The sequence below is a fragment of the Falco cherrug genome, chromosome Z (assembly GCF_023634085.1).
Source record: "Falco cherrug isolate bFalChe1 chromosome Z, bFalChe1.pri, whole genome shotgun sequence".
NCBI classification, from domain to species: domain Eukaryota; kingdom Metazoa; phylum Chordata; class Aves; order Falconiformes; family Falconidae; genus Falco; species Falco cherrug.
Window position 1 is genome coordinate 3,465,153 of NC_073720.1, and position 17,597 is coordinate 3,482,749.

A 17,597-nucleotide genomic window follows, 5' to 3' on the forward strand; every position below is an offset into this window, starting at 1 on the left:
ATTGCAGAGATAAATGGATATTAACTTTTAAGTAGCTGACTCCAACTATTCAGCACTCAAAAGCTGAAGCTTGGGATTTAGGTCTGTAATTACAGAGACACAAAAGATTGCCTTTTTTATCCCTCTTTGCAAAGCGGATGAGCTCTGCAGAGCAGGAGGCAGTCAGTTGGGATCAACTGTCAGGGAAGGAGCACCCACATTGCAGCTCACGTGTGCACCAGCCTTCCCCAAAGGTCTTTGTGTGGGTAGGGGGAGAGGTCCAGTCCTTCTTGGAGAACTCAAGCTAGCAGCAGCCTCAGCCAAGAAGTCAAGCCAAGGGCACTAGCACTGTGTCAATAAAAGGCCTCCTGAAGAAGCATGAAGACACTTCAAGAGAAGTGTTGACACTGGGAGATTAAGATAAGTTGGGTGCATTCGTGGAAAGGTCCCTTGAGCCCACCCCACCCTCTGTATGGAGAACGGCCAACAGCCAGACTCCTGGAAAAAGGGAAACTCAATGTTTCCCTAGGAAATAATACCTTTTCTTTTAGTCTCCTCCTCAGCCTGTCTTTGGAAGACTGAAGCAAATTGATCTTGGGTCTTTCCCCAATGCGCTCTTGAATACTGTCTTTCCGCTTGGTCTCCGACTCCTGGCTGTACGGCTGAGACTGCTTCTCCACAGCCTCCGGGCCTCGGTGCGTCTCCACGGGGATATGCACCGTGCCGATGGAGGTGTCTTCGATTTTCAAATTCTCAGTCTCTTTGGCGTTTCTGTGCGTTTCTTTGTCATTAGGCGAGTGCTTCTGGTTGTGGTGCCATCTCCGGTTCTGGCTGTAGCCGTGGTGGCCTGTCCTGCCTGAGGAGTGAGGGGCCTGGCCTCCTTGGTAGAGTTTCTGGTGGTCCCTGTTGTGTTTGGTGCCACCTTGCTGATGATCTGCGTGCTGCTGAGACTTGTTCCCACCAGGAAGTCTCTGCTGTCGCCTGGAAAGTCAAAGGAAGTCATTAGTTCACCCTTTTCTGCACGGTCAACGCATCTGTCCCAACAAAGAGCCTGGCCCTTGGTGGGTGGTCTCTGTGGGTCTCCCTACCACAGATGGGGAGCCACTTTCCTGGCATCCAACGTAACCTAGTACCAACTCATGCCTCTAAATCTCTTTCAAAACCAGGCATATTTCAGCTGTTAAGTTTTCATGAACAGTTAGATAACATGACCTTGGTTCCCAAGAAAACCTCTCCCAGCTTTCTGTAGTTTCTGTGTTGCTTCTGCACTAAACCAGGGAAGACCCGGTTAGTCCCAGGTGAGCAATGGGAAGTCAGGCAGGCAGTAAATATCAGGAGATATTTTTTCTGAAGATCTAAGAAGGTCCTGATACACCTGGCCTACAGCATTGCTTGCTCCTCTTGCCTGCCACCTCTGCTGTACCAACACGCATTGGTTTGCGGCAAACCATTTTAGATGTAACAGGAATTTCTAAGTAGACAAAAAAAAAAAAAAAAAAAAGAGCAAAAAACCAAATTACCAAATAAAAGAGGTGTCCACAACAGTGCTTTTCTTTGGTCCTTCCTTCATCATTGCTACACCAGGACAGGATGCACATGTAGATGAAGTAGCTGAGGATGACACTTGGCTCCAGCAGGATGGGGAGCCAGTACCATTACCTCCAGATAGGAGGCTATGTGAATACAGCTCCAAATTGATAACATGGAAATTCAACAGCCACAAGGAGGAGGAATTCCTGCAAATTGTTTGCTCAAGAGACTACAACAGCTCAGAAGGGGTGAGCAAGACCCTGTGTGCTATCCCTAACCAGTAGACAAGATGGCAGGTCACCAGAAAACCAACGGATGAATGGAAGAAACGTTTTGGCAGCCTCGGATATTTCTGATTTCCACACAGGCTGCAGCATGACTGTCCCAAGCAGAGAAGGCAGAGCTGGAACATCATCAAGGATGCAATTAAGATGGAGATGGCCCTGGCATGGGCTGCCTTCACTCAGGACAGCACAGGGTTAGCCCTAAGCATGGCAGCAGCTCCCTGCCTGCCCGCTGCCTTTTTAACGCTCGGTATTGGCTCAGAGAGCATGTGGGATGCTTTAATCCTTGGCTCCCTACAGGGTTGCTGGGAGCAGCGCTGGAGGCTCACATAGGACATCTCCCCAGCATCGTCCCTTGAAACAGGGAAAGAACCATGAGGGCTGTGGTGACCACACCAGTCTGCACCCGTACTGGTTTTGTACTCCTTATAGTCCCCCTGCTCAGCCTCAGCCTTTACCTCAAACCCCTGCCTCTGTTCAGATGAACAGCAGTGTTTATTTTAAACCCGTTGCATAGCAGTTAATTTTATTTTCATCATCAGCACTGCTCAGCTAAGGGCGCTCGGATGAAGGAAGCGGCCATTCACAAATACATTTCAATGGTCAGAGGCTAAACAGTCTCCAACTCTGCCTGCCAAAGCCATCTGCCCATCAAATCTGTATTCCTTGGCACCCCCAGGAGTTAAAACCTATTTTCTGAGGCCAACTGGCTCTTAACCATAAAGAGCAAGGGCTGGTGTTTGGAGAATTCAGGACGAAGAGGCTTGTTCATGGTGGTTGTGGAAGGAACTTGTGTTTAGTCTCAGACCACCAGATCCAGTTTTCTGAGATATTCAACATAGGTTGGTTTGGCTTTTTTTTTTTTTTTTTTTTTTTTTCCCTTTTTCCCCCCAAGCTGAATGGCAGGGAATTAAAAAAAAAAAAAAAAAAAAGGAGATGGGGGAAGCTTTCCTGTTTGCTGGAGCTTACAAGCATTTTATGAGTACAGATTCTCCACATCAAGTTTTCCTGGCATTTCTTTGTTTCCTCTCAGTAATGCAATCACATAAACCGCTTTGTAAAGAGCAACGCTTATTAAAAGGGGAATGTCAAAATAAAAGCTAGTTAAAACCCTTATCTAGTAATAAGCCCTCACATGCTTAAGTGTGCAAGAGTTTTGCTGATACAATTCCGCTTTTGCTTTCTGCGGTTTTGCTCTTCTCTCCTCTCAAACATCTGAATTTAACTGTTTGGGTGCACTTTCAGCCTTGGGTTATAAGCCAGACAGGCTGCTACTGTATTAAGTTACAAATATTGCAAAGAAATTATAAAGTTGCATACAGACGCAGCTTTAATTTAAGCTAAATGCCTGGAAATGAGCTGGGAACCAACCTCTGCTGTAAATTCCTGCAAGAAATGAGTGCAGGGACTTTTTTTTCCTAAAGACATAATGATATTATAAACCAAACCATTTCTGTTTAAAGGCTCCAAAAGAAAAAAAGGTTTAAGATTTAAAAAAAAAAAACACCACCAAACCAAAAACCAAAACAAACCCCAAACAGTTAAGCCAATGTGGAATGTGCAAGATTGTTCAGTTTGGGGCTTTTGCAATAGGACAAGAAGAGGAGAGGCAGCTCCGTCCCTGTACAGGACGGCTAAAAGGCAATATCCCCACAGCAAGGGGCAGAGCAAACACAAACCGAATCTCTGCAGTCACTGACCACAGGATGGAAAACACCAGAGTTAAACAAGTTAGGGGAAAAAAATTGCAAGAAATAAAAAGGCAAAGGAAGGAGAAGGCAAACAAGAAGCAACGTCTGTGACTTGGCAGCAGGCAGGGGTCTAAACAACCATCCAGCATTCAGGCAAAGACTCGTTGTGTGCTTTTATCTTCCCAACACCCCAGCGAAGAAGAAAAGCCAAGAAGAAATAGGACTCTGCAGCAAAGAAGAGCCAAAGCAGGGAGAATGGGGCTCAGATCTTAAAACTTTTTTGACCACACAGCATTGCAAAGCCTGGGAGGTTGGGATGACCCATCCTGGCTCTCAGGTGTGACCAAGGTGCTGGGGACATAGAAAACCCCAGGAAGGGTCAAGATGGTGACCAGGACAAGCCACCACACGCACCCACCATGGGTTGACTTGATGGCAACAACCTTGCGCTTGCCCACAGGCAGGAGTGTAGGTGCCAAGATGGTACCTTGTGGTGACCCACCAAGCTTAGGGAACCAGATCGTGCAGGAGCCCAAAGGCACTTCCCAACCCAGGCTTTTGGGTTTGCAATGCCGAAGGGAGGAGCAGCTGAAGTTTGAATCACATAGCAACATCTCGAAGAAAAGCAAGAATTTACCCCAGAAAAATGCTGTAGCTACTGGGAAATCCTTCTTCTGTCCCTCTCTACTCATCCTTTGCTGCAAGTACACGGTACCTGGTGGGGGACACTACTTAAGCTACATGAAAAAGTATCTACGTAGCACAATGGTCTCCTGCCTCTTGACTCCATTTAACATTAAATAACTACTTGCACTTCAAAGGCCAAATTCTGATTCGGCTCAAAACTCCTCCTGACTTCAGCAGGACTGAAGATTTGGCCACCGGTCAACGTGGAAACTAAGGAGACATTCAGAGTCCCAAAGAAACTGCTGAAGTACTAAAAACCAAGGGGAGACAGTCAGGATTGCCAAGCTGGAAATAGGATGGTATTGCTTCTACTATCGTTTCTCCACCGATTTTTTTATTCAATTAACTAAATGAGGTACCTTTCAACAGAATTTAGATCTGACAAATGTCTGCTCTGTCAGAGGAGCCTACGCAAACAAATCTAAGGCTTCAGCTGTCTCTGTGATTACCAGCCTACATGCTCAGAAATACAGGATTCCTGCAAGTTTTTACTACATCGTTTGCTCCCAAGGAAAGGGGCTGGAAGGCACAAGGCTGGGAAAAATAACTCCAGACACGTGGACAGCTGTGGTCTAAACCACAGTTGCTCTGTCCCGTCAGCCCTGCTCATATCCCCCCGCCCGAGTGAGACAAGTCCTCTGAAAGCCCCCACCATGTCTGGCATGTGGAGACCGGAGGACAACATGGGGTTACATTCTCCTGGTGGCTGCACAGAGATTTGGTTAGGTAATTCTTACACATACTGAGATGTAAGGAGCTACATCTCCAAGAGCACTTGAGACATTTACCCCGCAGTGCTGAGCACCCTGTACAGCCAAATGGACCGAGATCCTGTCCATGGGCTTGGGAACTGGGTGCTCTGGACATGCTGGCTCTTGCCTTTGAAGAACCTGCCTGGACACCACACTTGCCCTCAATCCCAGGCAACTCTCCCGTGGGACAAACCCTACCAGGCATGCTAAGGTCCTCACAGGAGAAGGATGTTTGTCCTGCTTTTGCGCACAGCCTGATACCTGGTGGGCATGGCCATGGCCACCCAGTGTTTAACAACTAGTACAGACTTGCAGGCACCCAAGCAGGAGGCTGGGAATCAAAAGCAGTGCTGTGGCCAAGGTCAAACCTTCTGTGTCCCCTTCACCCTTCTGGTGCTTGAATGAAAATGTTCCTCACTGCATTTTGCAGATGGAAAGTTTCTCTCCACCCTTTCTCCTGCCCATGCCCAGGCAGGATCTCATCTCCATGTCAGCATCAGGCCCAGGAATATGATGCTAAGCCCTGGGAGTATCTCATGATCAGCTTGGCTATTAACATGCCTGCAATTAATTGGCAATTGCCATTACAAGGGATAGATTAAGATCTGCTGCAGAAGCGGACTCTGTGGGACCTTCCATTCCCATCAGGTCCCCAGATCCCCCTTACCCGTGACAACCCTGAAAGCTGGAGGAGCAGAGTGCTCCCAAGGCACGCAGCAGCTGTACATATGAAGGGAGGACCGGAGGGGCTAGGTCCATGGGATGAAGGGCCATCTCTCTCCACCTTCTTTTTGAAAATTCCACGGTAATTTTCCATTGAGGGAGGGAAATTTAAAAAACCCACCCTCTTAGTGTCACCACTGAAAGAGTTAAATTCACAGAGATGGATAGCAACCAGGCTTTTCCCAGCTGTACTAGCTAGCTGCCCAGGATACCCATCCTGAAATGGGAAAGGGCAGAAAGAAGCAAAGTCCTCTGGAACATCCCCTGAACAAACCAATTTCTCCAGGCCCAGCGTTGTTGAACTAAGCATATTCTAGCAAAACCAGCTGCTTCACCTTGGGTAGTGCAGCTCCACAAACAACTGGACTGGCACCCCTGAGCAGGCACCGCTGGAAGGGTTTGGGCATGGCAGCAAGTGCTGCTGCAGTCAAAACCACTCGGCATCACTGGCTTTGGGCACCTAAGGGACACTGTGGTCCGAACTGTGGTGCCTGAAGGATCCCAGTTAGGAGCTGGTGGAATTTTGTAATGTTTAAAACTGGTCCTGGAGGTCTGGGGAATACTGCTATTAATATAATGAAGAGAAAGGTCTGAATTTCTATCCTAGGGGCCTGACTTTCTCCTGAAGTCTTCATCAAGCATACGTCCATCAAAGGCACCTTGATGTTTTACATGCCTGTACAATGATAAGTCAGCATTACTTTGCTGCAAGGCAGCATCATGGTCCAGCCACGGCTGTTTTCTATCCTCGCTACAATTGAGTGGGAAACACTCAAATAAGCTTGACTGTTCCACACAAATTAATCAAAAACCTCAAAACCCCACAGAAAGCAACAACCACCAGCTCGAAGGATGAAGAACACAAGACTTCTGTGTGTTTTCCCTTTGGCTTTCTCTCTCAAACTGGTTTCGCTTGGCTCCAGTTTCATTTTTGTTTGCATTTTTCTCAGATGAGAAGGGAACAAGATGTCATGTTCACTCCTGAAAACAAAAATGAAATTATTCACACTCCTTTTATGCCTTTCTGTCAGTAGGGTTAAAGTCTATTCCGATCACTAGATCCAGCCTACATGTCTGGCTAGACACAGCATTTGGGAAGCGTAGAAAATCTACCTGTCAAAATGGTGGTGATCAAGTTTTTAAGCCATCTTTGTACAGTTGAGATGTAACACGTGCTTTAGGTCTTACACGTATGCATCTTTGAAAACATACAATGACCTCCAGAAGACAAGCAGAGCCCAACAAAAACAATGCTATGAGGGCAGAGAGGTTTTTGATGAGGCTCACAGCCTCTGGCTGCTGGGAAACGCATTATGAAACCTTTGGATGAGCTGCCTACATGGGCACAACTCCTCTTGTTACCACCTTGGTCTTGGGGTGTAGCCACTGCTGACAACCCTCCCTTGGGCCTGGACAACATATCTGCCTTTGTTTGATTGTGTTTGGCCTTTACAACATAATTAGACTCACTACAAATTAACAGGGTAACACTGACTTTTACGCTGAGGGTGGTGAGGCACTGGCACAGGCGGCCCAGAGAGGTGCCCGATGGCCCATCCCTGGGAACATCCAAGGCCAGGCTGGATGGGCTCTGAGCAACCTGATCCAGCTGAAGGTGTCCCTGCCCATGGCAGGGGGCTGGGCTGGAGGGACTTTGAGGGTCCCTTCCCACACAAACCGTTCCATGAGTCTATGACTGAAGGGCCTTACAAAGGCATGCAAGCTGCTCATGCAATAAAGCATCCAAAAAATGGGTGTAGGACAGACAGAAAGCACAGTTCACCGTGGGACACGCTATCTTCTGCTATGGGATTCTGACTGCTTTGGCCTTTCCAAACACAGAAACAGACCTGATTTCTCTCTGTGCCTTCCTGCAGCATCACTTCACACCATCGGTGTCCACTGTTTCTCCCACTGCAGTGATGGACACCCCATTCACAGGACCACCAGACAAACACCCAGTCTGCAGGCTGTTCTGCAGGAGCAGAGACAGCACTGCTGGGCTGAAAGGACACGGCTCAAAACCCATCAGAGCAGACTCAGCAAAGCTCTGAAGAGCTAACTTGTCAACTGCTGAAGTCCAACGAAAGTCCTCACATTCTGCAATGCTTGGCCGCACAGGCTGCCTGAGTCAGCTATTTTCTCCTAAGCTTCATGGAAACGAATCTTCAGGAGGAATTTAAGTAACTGTTTTGCAACACCAGCTTGGGAAAGACATCCCAAGTACAGATGGCATGCAAGATAGCTCCAAACCAGCTCTTTAAATCTTTTGCTGGGTCTCCCACAAATCATTAGGGATGTCCAGATGGAGGCCCTTGTTGCACAGAGCGGTCAACCAGCTAGGAAGACACCCCCCAGACTTCAAGGCTGACTGCCCAGACCGGTGTAGAAATCACCACAGTGATTTCATGTAGAAATTGCTTGGAAATGGTCCTCTTCATAAATGACATTACTTGGAATTATGTTTTTGGATTCTCTGCGTACTGTAAACACGATTGCAAAAAACTACATGAAAACCACAGGAAAATGCAGTGACAAGGAACCAAATCCAGTTTAGCTGAAATAGTTTAAACTTGAAAGACACAACCACAGTACACAAAGTTTCCTAAAAGTCTGCTAAGCACAAACACACAGAGATCCTGGACTACTGGTAAGAATGTGACTTGAATGAATATACATTCATCTTTTACTACTTTGCAATAAAAGAGCTTATACCTCAGACTCCAGGCTGCTTCCTTTAAAAATACACCAAGGCTGATCAGTTATCCCGAGATCTGATAATCCTCCAAGAGATATAAACTTTAAACCCGTGCCAAGATGCACAGACAGCCCACCACCATCCCTCCATGGCCCTGTCCCTCAAGACACATCCTAAATAGAATGTACAAGCCCCCACCTGCTGCCTTTTTGTTCAGCTGTCTTCCTTTAGACCTCTGTGACTCTTTGACCTACAGCAAGGAGACATCCTCTAGGGTTTTTTTTTTTTTTCCATATCCTATTTATACCAGTGCTTTCTAGTGAAGAAATAAATGTCTTTCCTGCAGAAGCTAAGGCAAGATTTGACAGGATCTCCTAACAGCTGTCCAGACATCTGAGATGACCCAAAGTCAATGGCAAGCAATTACTTCCGACACGGGGATCTGGTAAAGCACCATCCCAAGGAGCAGAGATGCTTGGATTGTGCCAGAAGCCTTTATCAAACGCATTAAATGAATTTCTTTAAAAATGATGCAGCAAGCTATAGCATTGAGTGTAGAGCTTTGGGAGCCAGGATTGATCTGGACATTGACTTACTGCAATCCAGTGACAATCCTAAGCAGTTTCCCAAATGTTTACCTAAGTCCACTCCACTGTCAAAAGAAGATTTGTCTCCTCTTGATCCCGTTCCTGCCTCCTCTCTCACACTACCCTCAATGCTCACATGGATGTACTGAGCTGCGCCAGGGTCTGATCCACTCCAAAAATTTACTTTCTCCTGGATAAGTTTCCACTCATCAGTTTAGATGAGAGCATGGTGCTCAGGGGGAGGCACAGAGCTGGGTCACCTTCTACAGCTCCAGTGCCACTTAGCTGTTGGCCCTTGCTGCTTGGGAACTAGCAGCCCCAAATTTAATCAGGAAATTGGGATGATCCATAGCATCTGCACAATGCTGGGAATGGATGGAGCAATGTTGGTTTAAATGAAAGAAAGAAGCCTGTTGTCCACTCGTGCCCCAGAGGCTGTCATGCTAAATAAAGACATTATCAGAGAAAGAGCAGATACTCAGCACCTTCACGCCTGTCAGTGACCCCGGCACCTTCCCAGCCAATCTAGGGACTCTCTTTCCCACATATGGCCCCTTGGAGACAGACTGCTGTGGCTTTAGTAGGAATAAATGGAAACAAAACAGTTAACAAATATCCAAAAATAGAGCATAGTTAACTTTTTTTTTTTAATATGGAGATGAAAAATCCCTGGGTGATTTACGTGCCAGCAGAGATATTAGCTGCATATAATAGATGCAATATTTTTAATACTAATATTTTGGGCTGAGACAAGAGTGGGAATGGAAAGTATTTCCAGTGCCTTGACTTCTTTATTTTGCAAACATCAGTTGCTAACTGGGGTCAGACAGAAATATTGTTTCTGCAACAAGAGCCCAAACAACTTGAGCTGGCAACTTCTTCACACACTAACCATGCCAGGAGGCTCTGCAGAGCTTAAGCATGCTGCTCCCTCCCAGTCTCTGGGGCCAATGTCCCCAGCTTGGGCTCGCTGGGAGAAGGAATGGGTGGTAAACACTTTCTCACAGAGAGGGGCGGCTACTGGCCACGGGCAGAAACTGGAAGTCACCACCCAAACCATGCAGCCACACCACTGAAGCACTGCTGGGCTTCTTCAACCGGGCCAGGTCTCATGGAAAGACCTTGTGTGACACAGGGGATGCCGTAACACTTTTTTACCCATCAAAAGCATCAGCCTCTGCTTGTCCTCACCTCCCAGTTCAGCTGCCAGATAACTTTGGAGAACAACCTGGCAGCAGAAAGCCCTTGGTGCTCATTCCAAGAGATCACCAGCAACAGCACATTTATATTCAAGGACTGAAAGCAGGAAAATGAAACAAATTATTTTACTTTATATTCGCTCCAGCAACCGGCTGCTGACAACACCTCCACGAACTCATGCTGGAAAACAAGGTGTAGATGGAGAAATCCTTTTCCAGTACTGAGAAGCCGTGCCGGAAACACTCCAGAGAGAAAGCCATTTCAATAACAAATCAGTTTCCTAGTGCAGAGGAACCTGCCGTTATATTTCCTTCCCTCAATTCTGGCTGGCTGAAACAGCATCACGTAGACAGTTGTGTTTTGCATTACATGACACTAAAAGCAGCGTGGAAGGACAGTCTCATGGGTGACGGGGTTTGCACATATGAGAAGCTGGTGGCCACAGGTTCACCACAAGGTCTGTGGCGGAGGAAGGTCCAACCACAGCCCCTTCCCTCCTTTCTGCTGTGGTTTCCTCAAACGGAAAGGGGGGATGCTGAGAGCACCCCTCTGCTAAAAAGCACTTCGAGGTTGATGGACAACAAAACACAATATTCTTTCATCTCTGGTCGTCTTCCCTGAAGAGAGCGCTGGCATCACTTCCCCATGACTCTTCCTACAGCTGATTGACCCAACAGTGCCCTGCACTCGCCCACACAATGAGGACTTTCCTGCCAGGCTGGTTAAAAATCAGTCACACCATGAGTTACCAAAGCAACAGTAATACAACCAAGATGACCAAGGTGTCCCGGGTGGAGGACCACCAAAATGATCAGAGTCTGGGGCACCTCTTCTCTGAAGATAGGCTGGGAGAGCTGGGGTTGTCCAGCCCGGAGAGGAGAAGGCTCCGGGGAGACCTTACTGCAGCCTTCCAGCACTTAGAGGGGGCTCAGGAGAAAGATGGGGACAGAGTTTTTAGCAGGGCCTGTCGCAACAGGACAAGGGGGATGGTTTTAAACTCAAAGAGGGGAGATTCAGACTAGATGGAGGGAAGAAATGTTTTACGCCGAGGGTGGTGAGACACTGGCACAGGCGGCCCAGAGAGGTGCCCGATGGCCCATCCCTGGGAACATCCAAGGCCAGGCTGGACGGGCTCTGAGCAACCTGATCCAGCTGAAGGTGTCCCTGCCCATGGCAGGGGGCTGGGCTGGAGGGACTTTGAAGGTCCCCGCTCAACCCCCACCATTTGATGGTTCTATGGTCCCAGAACAGGCACTGCTGAACCTTCTGTTGATGGTCTTGCTTTCAAAATGGCAAAGCCTGTTTGAAACGCTGACTCCTGCTTCACTGAATATACAGCTGAAGAGGGAAGGGGCAGCTCTCAACAGGCACTTAGTTTGCAGGCACAGCCGCACGAGCACTTCAACTCTCATGACCTGAAAAGGAGGATGGTTCAAAACAAGCAGAAGGAGGTCTTTCTTCACATAATGCACAGCTACACCTATGTACACCATACAGAGTGGAGCTAAGCTATAGATGTGAATACCTGGAGTTTACAAAGGTTTGAAAAGCACATTGCCGAAATCATGAAAGGAAAAGTCCATCAGGAGCTGCTGGACAGAAAGGTGAACAAATGCTGTCCTGCACATCCCAACAACATAATTTCCTGGAAAATCATTATTTAGTTTGAAAAGGAACCTTAAGATTGAGCCCAGCTGTTAATAGGAGGAAAGCACTACTGCAAGGCAACATTACATGCATAGCCCTGTTCTTCTTACACTCCTCTTGGTGTCCTTTGCTGGTAACCAAGCCAGGTTGTCTGGTGTGACCCATCACAGCTCTCCTCCTGCTCTTACTGACCTCCCAACCACCTCCAGCACACCACTGGCACGTCCAATTGCAAATTACAAACTCCTGCCTCCCTGCTGATGCAGGACCGCAAGGCAACCATAAGATAAGGTGAGTTACCTCCCAGCTGGGTTAGAGGGGTTGCAGCAGAAGGCACACCACACGCACAGCCAGCGGCACATGCAGGCAATTACCGCCACCCAGCTCACGTGCCGTAATTCATTAAGCTGCAATAACGCAATCACCCAGCTGAGCCCTTTTTTAGGAACAAACTGCCAAGACAATATTGTCCTCTGGGGACCTGCAGTTCGGAGAATTAATTTAGTGTAATAACTCCCAGCAATGTTGTGGGCAATCAAACCGAAATGATGATCTGTCTCTAAATTGCCTGTAACCAACCCCTCAGCTGATGCCCTGCGACTGCTGGCTCTGCTTGGGCAGGCAGGGCAAGTACTGACTGTTTACTTGGGATTTTTGTGCATATGAACAATTAATCCTTGAGGAACCTGATCGTGAGGGAACAGCACACCAATAAGGAGTTCTTTACCTTGTTCTCCAGGATGCTCAACTTCAGCTGGCACAGCTTTCTTAGTCATATGGCTTAGGTTTAGGTAGCCCTGCGAGGAGCAGGGAGTTAGACTCGCTCATTATGGGATCCTTCCAACTCAAGACATTCTATGATGCCTTTCTGAAATGCAACTTTAGTGCGGTTGCTCCTGAAAATGTGGCCTGTCCTTCATCACTGGTTCAAAGTTCCTACATCTGCAGCAGGAGAGCGACTATGATTTTAACAGCATCTCTGCTTGGGTGCTTTTAGCTGCCTAGAAGAGTTTTTTGCAGTGTTACACTCTAAACACCGATTTAGCTAGATGCTAGTATTCCTACTCATCATTGCAGGCAAGTATACCACCAGTGACTTTTGTCCTTAAAAAGAAAAAAAAATATTGGTCCCAAGTTTGCTCAGAAGAGGTTTCCCATCAGCAGCAGCTTTACACAGCCACCACTACACTGGCTCAACTCCTCTGCACCCTGCTCAGCATGGACAGCCGGTACATCCCCAGCGGGTTTGGGATGTTCCCTCTGCAGCCCTGAAGAGAGTCTCCATGGTGGCTCCAGAACCACCCCCCTCCAAGCTCCCAGGAAGGCATGGAGAAGGCAGGAGCATAAGGAGGAGGATGAAAACCTGACTTCCAGATGCTGCTTCAGGGGTCCAGCCCCATGTGCCCTTAAACCTAATTCATTTGACTTGGAAACCCTACCGATAAGGAAAAGGGTGTTTCAACCTTTTTGATTCCTTTGCTTCCTCTCCCTTCCTACTGTTTCAAACACCATTTACTGAACTCAGTAAATGAACTGCACATCATTTAGCTCGATGCTAGTTCTCAGCAAGTACTCAGTCCATCTGAAACATTCCATTTTGTTCCAGCTACGAACAGCACTTCGGCACTAAAATAATGTCTTGATATTGTTGCTTTCTTTAATAAACATCCTCTCCTCTCACTGCAAAGCCTTCAGTAAATGGCCCTGAAAGAACAAAAGACATTTCTGTATTGTTTTAAGTTCTCTTCCTTTCTGAAAAACCTCAATTAAAACAGTGAAAAAGCAAACGTGCCACTACTATACTCTATAATTATGAACTCATTTCTATTCACTCGCCCAGCAGGAGAGGTTTGTACCGGTGACCTCTGGGAACGGGTTTCTAAGGCTTTTCCAAAATTTCACAGCCTTAAAAACTATGTGTTCATGTCAGCCATAAAACACGCTCACCTTCACCCAAAATAACTTGCCATCTTAAAATCCAGGGTGAGGGCCATTCCTGTGACTATTTTTAATTATGAAAGGAGCCCTAGAGCTGGCCATGAATAGATCGGCACAGGAGTGGCTCTGGAAATAGTGCAACCCTTCAAGACAGCGTGAAAATTGCATGGATATGGGCTGTCAACTTATTGTAAAGTTTTCAATATGTATCTTGCATGGCACGCTCCTGAGTGGTGGTTGGGCTTTTCTTAGTCATCTTTCCAGTACAAGAACTACCTGGGCCAAAGAGGACGCATGCAAGTGTGATCCCAGCCTCCTGACCTACCAACATGATGCTCGTGGGAACAAGCATGGAGTTTTCTTTCGGTAAAGTCCCATTGAAAAAATATTTTGCAAGACAAAATGTGGGACAACTTGGTTATATGTGTATGTATCCTGGTCATGTACATGTGCGTATATGTATTTTTAAGCAGCGAGTAAAAGATAAGAAGGGTAAATAAGAAGGAAAATCAATTTTTAAGACATTAACCAGTAGATAGGAAGATTATGCCTGAGAACTCAGCATCAGATAATAATGAACGCAGAACAGCAGGTTTTCACATAAAGTAATATCATTCTTTAAATGCAAGCTAGAAAATAGCTTAAAAATTCACACATAGGACAACAAGCCACACTACTTGTGCTTCATTCCTGATCCTCCCATGACTTCATGTGCCCATGACGCACCTAGGCATATATATTTCTTCCCTCTTAACATTCAGGACCAAATCCAAGGCAGCAGATATATATATCCACAACACAACCTGGGCAAAGCTGAAGACCCTACCAGCTCATCAAGCAACTCCCAAAATCCCACCCAAGCCCAAGGGTTTGCCTCAGCTCATCTCTTGTTTGAAATACAAGTGCTGAAAACATCACTGCCACGCACATCCTGCAATACCACCATCTCCTCAGATTCCGCACACCCCCCCCCCCCCCCCCCAGTACAGCCAGGACATACCAGACCGCTCCACTGGGCATCCACTCACCAGCTCCCTCCTAGAAGAAACCTTCTAGAAGAAGGTGCAAACTGTTAATTGAAGTGAAAACAAGTTAAGGGCTGCAGCAGGGCCTGGCAATGCCTTTAAGGGGCTCAGGGCTAAACGCTTCCACCTGTGATGATGACACTTCTGTTGACACCTGTTTATGAAAAGACAAGGGCAAAAAAACCCTACTACCCGCTTCACCCAGGCTGCTGAAATGTCAGTGACTGGTATCACCTGCTGCTCATTAGCAGCACCAATCCAGCTCAGCTGGTAGACCTCAGCAGGGTCTATCTACCCAGCTGATGGGTAAGGGGGACTCACTCTGGCCACCAAAGGCAGGCAGCCTCACCAAGGGGTTGAGCTAAATGCAGGTGAGGGACCATCAGCCATGTGCATCTTCCTCGTTACAGACACAAGCACATTTTCTTCAGACACCAGAAATACTTAGAGCAAGCATAGTCTGAAGCGGAGACTGCTGTCCCTAAAGCTTCTCAAAAAGTGCCAAGGTGGCACTCCCTGCGAGTGTGAAAATGTCTCAGTGGAAACCCATGCCTTCCTTGGCCGGGAAGAGATTTCCCCTCTATGAGACGGGAGAGAATGGGATGCCCAGTCTCAAGTCTTTGTTCTTGCTCAAGAGAGCCCAGAAACAAATCCCTGTCCCAGGGCTTCCTCTGGCATGAGGTGTTTTGGCTCAACTCCTCCCACAGTTCTTTGTTTTTCATACTTCCTTGGTTCTGGTCAACATGGGAAGGCAAAATAAAGCAAGGAAACCTGTTCTCATAAGATGCCCAGGCTAATTTTTCTTATGTGGGGGCCATAAAATCTCAGTGAGAAGCTTTCCAGGGTTCTCCAAGCACTTGTGATTGCCACCTTTAAGAAGTCCCACCTTGTCCCAGGGGAAGGGGAATCCTCCCTCCATGCAACACCGGATTATTGTAGGGCTGCTCACAAAGTTCAGCCTTGCACAGGACTTTACTACTAGAGTGCCATGGTGGAGCCCCTCAGGCCCTGTTCATACGTGCTTAGTGTACAGAACAACTTCCCCCCAAGAGCTTACAGCAGCAAGATGCATTTAACGCATGGAGAACATAGGCGTGGGGAGGGGGTTACATGGCATCATGCAGAGGGTGGGTTCAATTTGCCTAGTTTTAGGTGTCTGTGATGTCAGAAGCCAAAAGTGAGGTGGGGACCTAAACTCCAGTTATAGGGGGTAGATACTGGGGAGGGAATCACCTGGCCAAATGCCTGCTTCATCCTGAGGCGACCCATCTTCCAAACTCCACTGACTGCATCCCCTCTGAGCATAACGGGAACACTGGCCACCCAGTTCATACATGGTCAACACAGTTACAGAGCCATGCGGTGGGACTCAGCTGGTGGTGTCACTGGAGATGCTTTATGGCATCTTGTCCAGCTCCCACTCCGTTGTGGTGCAGGTTTCACAAGGTGTGGTGGCTGCTAGCTCCTTGCATGGAATTCCCAATATGCTAGGGCATCTGGAATAGCACCTGCAACCACGGAGGTGAAGCCCAGAAGTCTCTGAGAAAGGTGAGAACTGAAGTGAGACCTCCCATGTTCCCCCCACAAGGCCTGCGACACATGAGCGGTTGCTTTGCTAACCTTCTCACTAGCTATAGAGTCACCATGAGCTCCTGCTCGCCATTCCCAAACACCCACAAGAACGGGCAGCCTCAGAAAAGGAATGAAGAGCTGTCAGCATCAACACCTCGCTGTCCTCCAGAGCAGACCCTGCTGCCGCACAGGAACAAGCTACCTAATAAATACTGAGTTTTGATGAAATCAGGGGTCCCTCCACCACAGCAACACACCGAAGTTCTCCTGGATTTTCTGCTGGAGCAATTATTTTGCTTTCACAAGCATCATAAGACCCTGAGCTTACCCAGCAGGCTGTTACATTTCTATTGAGAGGTTTCATAACCGTAACATGTTTTGCCGGTGGTACATAAAGTCTTTCAATCAGCTGCAGAGATGGAGAAAAACAACCTGCAAAAGCCTCCTGATGCCATATAGTGGCAGCTTGGCAATTCAGGTTAAATTTAGTCTGCAGGACAGGGGTCACCTCAGTCGCCAAGATCATTAAAAAGAAAAAGGAATAAAAAGTCTTGTGTTGTAGAGTTTTTATGTAATGACAAAACAGCCCTCACCAGAGAGGTGGCAACCCTGCAGCTGGGAAACGCACCCGGCTCTCTCCTGCCACTGCCTCCTGGCATTAAAAAAAAGGAACAATGAAAGGAAAGGATTAGATTTGCTTAGATGAGTATCTTTTAACCATGCCTTTAGCTCTGCACCATGCCTTTAGCTAGGCACACAAGGAGAACAGAGCAGACACAGACAACCGTAATGGATACACATCTCTTGAAGTCCTGCTCGTGTCGAGCGTGTCCTGTTGAACTCACAAAGGTTTATCCTCCTCTTTGCATTATTCTCGAGCCCACGCAGCACTCTGATACTTACAGAAGTACGTTTTCCCGCCATCACATGAAATACAAAATCCTTTTCGTTGTTGCTAGCATCAGGAAAGGAGCTGTAAATACAGCATCACCTTTCGCGGTGTGCTTTGCCGGCAGGATCGCAGCTGCACCGTCTGCCTCCAGGGGTGACTCACGGCTGGGCATATTTTCACTGACACCCTCAAGTGCACAAGGGCTGAGTGCTGATCACAACAGCAGGAACAGGAGCAGCTGGGTAGAAAACCTCTACTCACCCTGCCACAGCTTGAGACATGGGTGACAGGCAAAACAAACTCCCCAGTGGATGCTAAATACCAGCTGCTCCACCTTACTGCTACTGGTGCTTCATATGGACCACTCTGCTAATGGGAAGACCCCACACGTG

At 47.5% G+C, this 17,597-nt stretch overlaps 1 protein-coding gene across 6 annotated transcripts in view; it reads right to left on the reverse strand.

The window, feature by feature from the left end:
• The window catches only part of CTIF (cap binding complex dependent translation initiation factor), a 141,521-nt gene that overhangs the window by 38,354 nt on the left and 85,570 nt on the right, over positions 1–17,597 (reverse strand). For all 6 annotated transcript variants that reach the window (XM_055698878.1, XM_055698877.1, XM_055698876.1 and 3 more), the window contains one exon: positions 519–960. In XM_055698878.1, the coding sequence (XP_055554853.1) occupies positions 519–960 (442 nt within the window). The remainder of the gene's footprint in view (positions 1–518; positions 961–17,597) is intronic.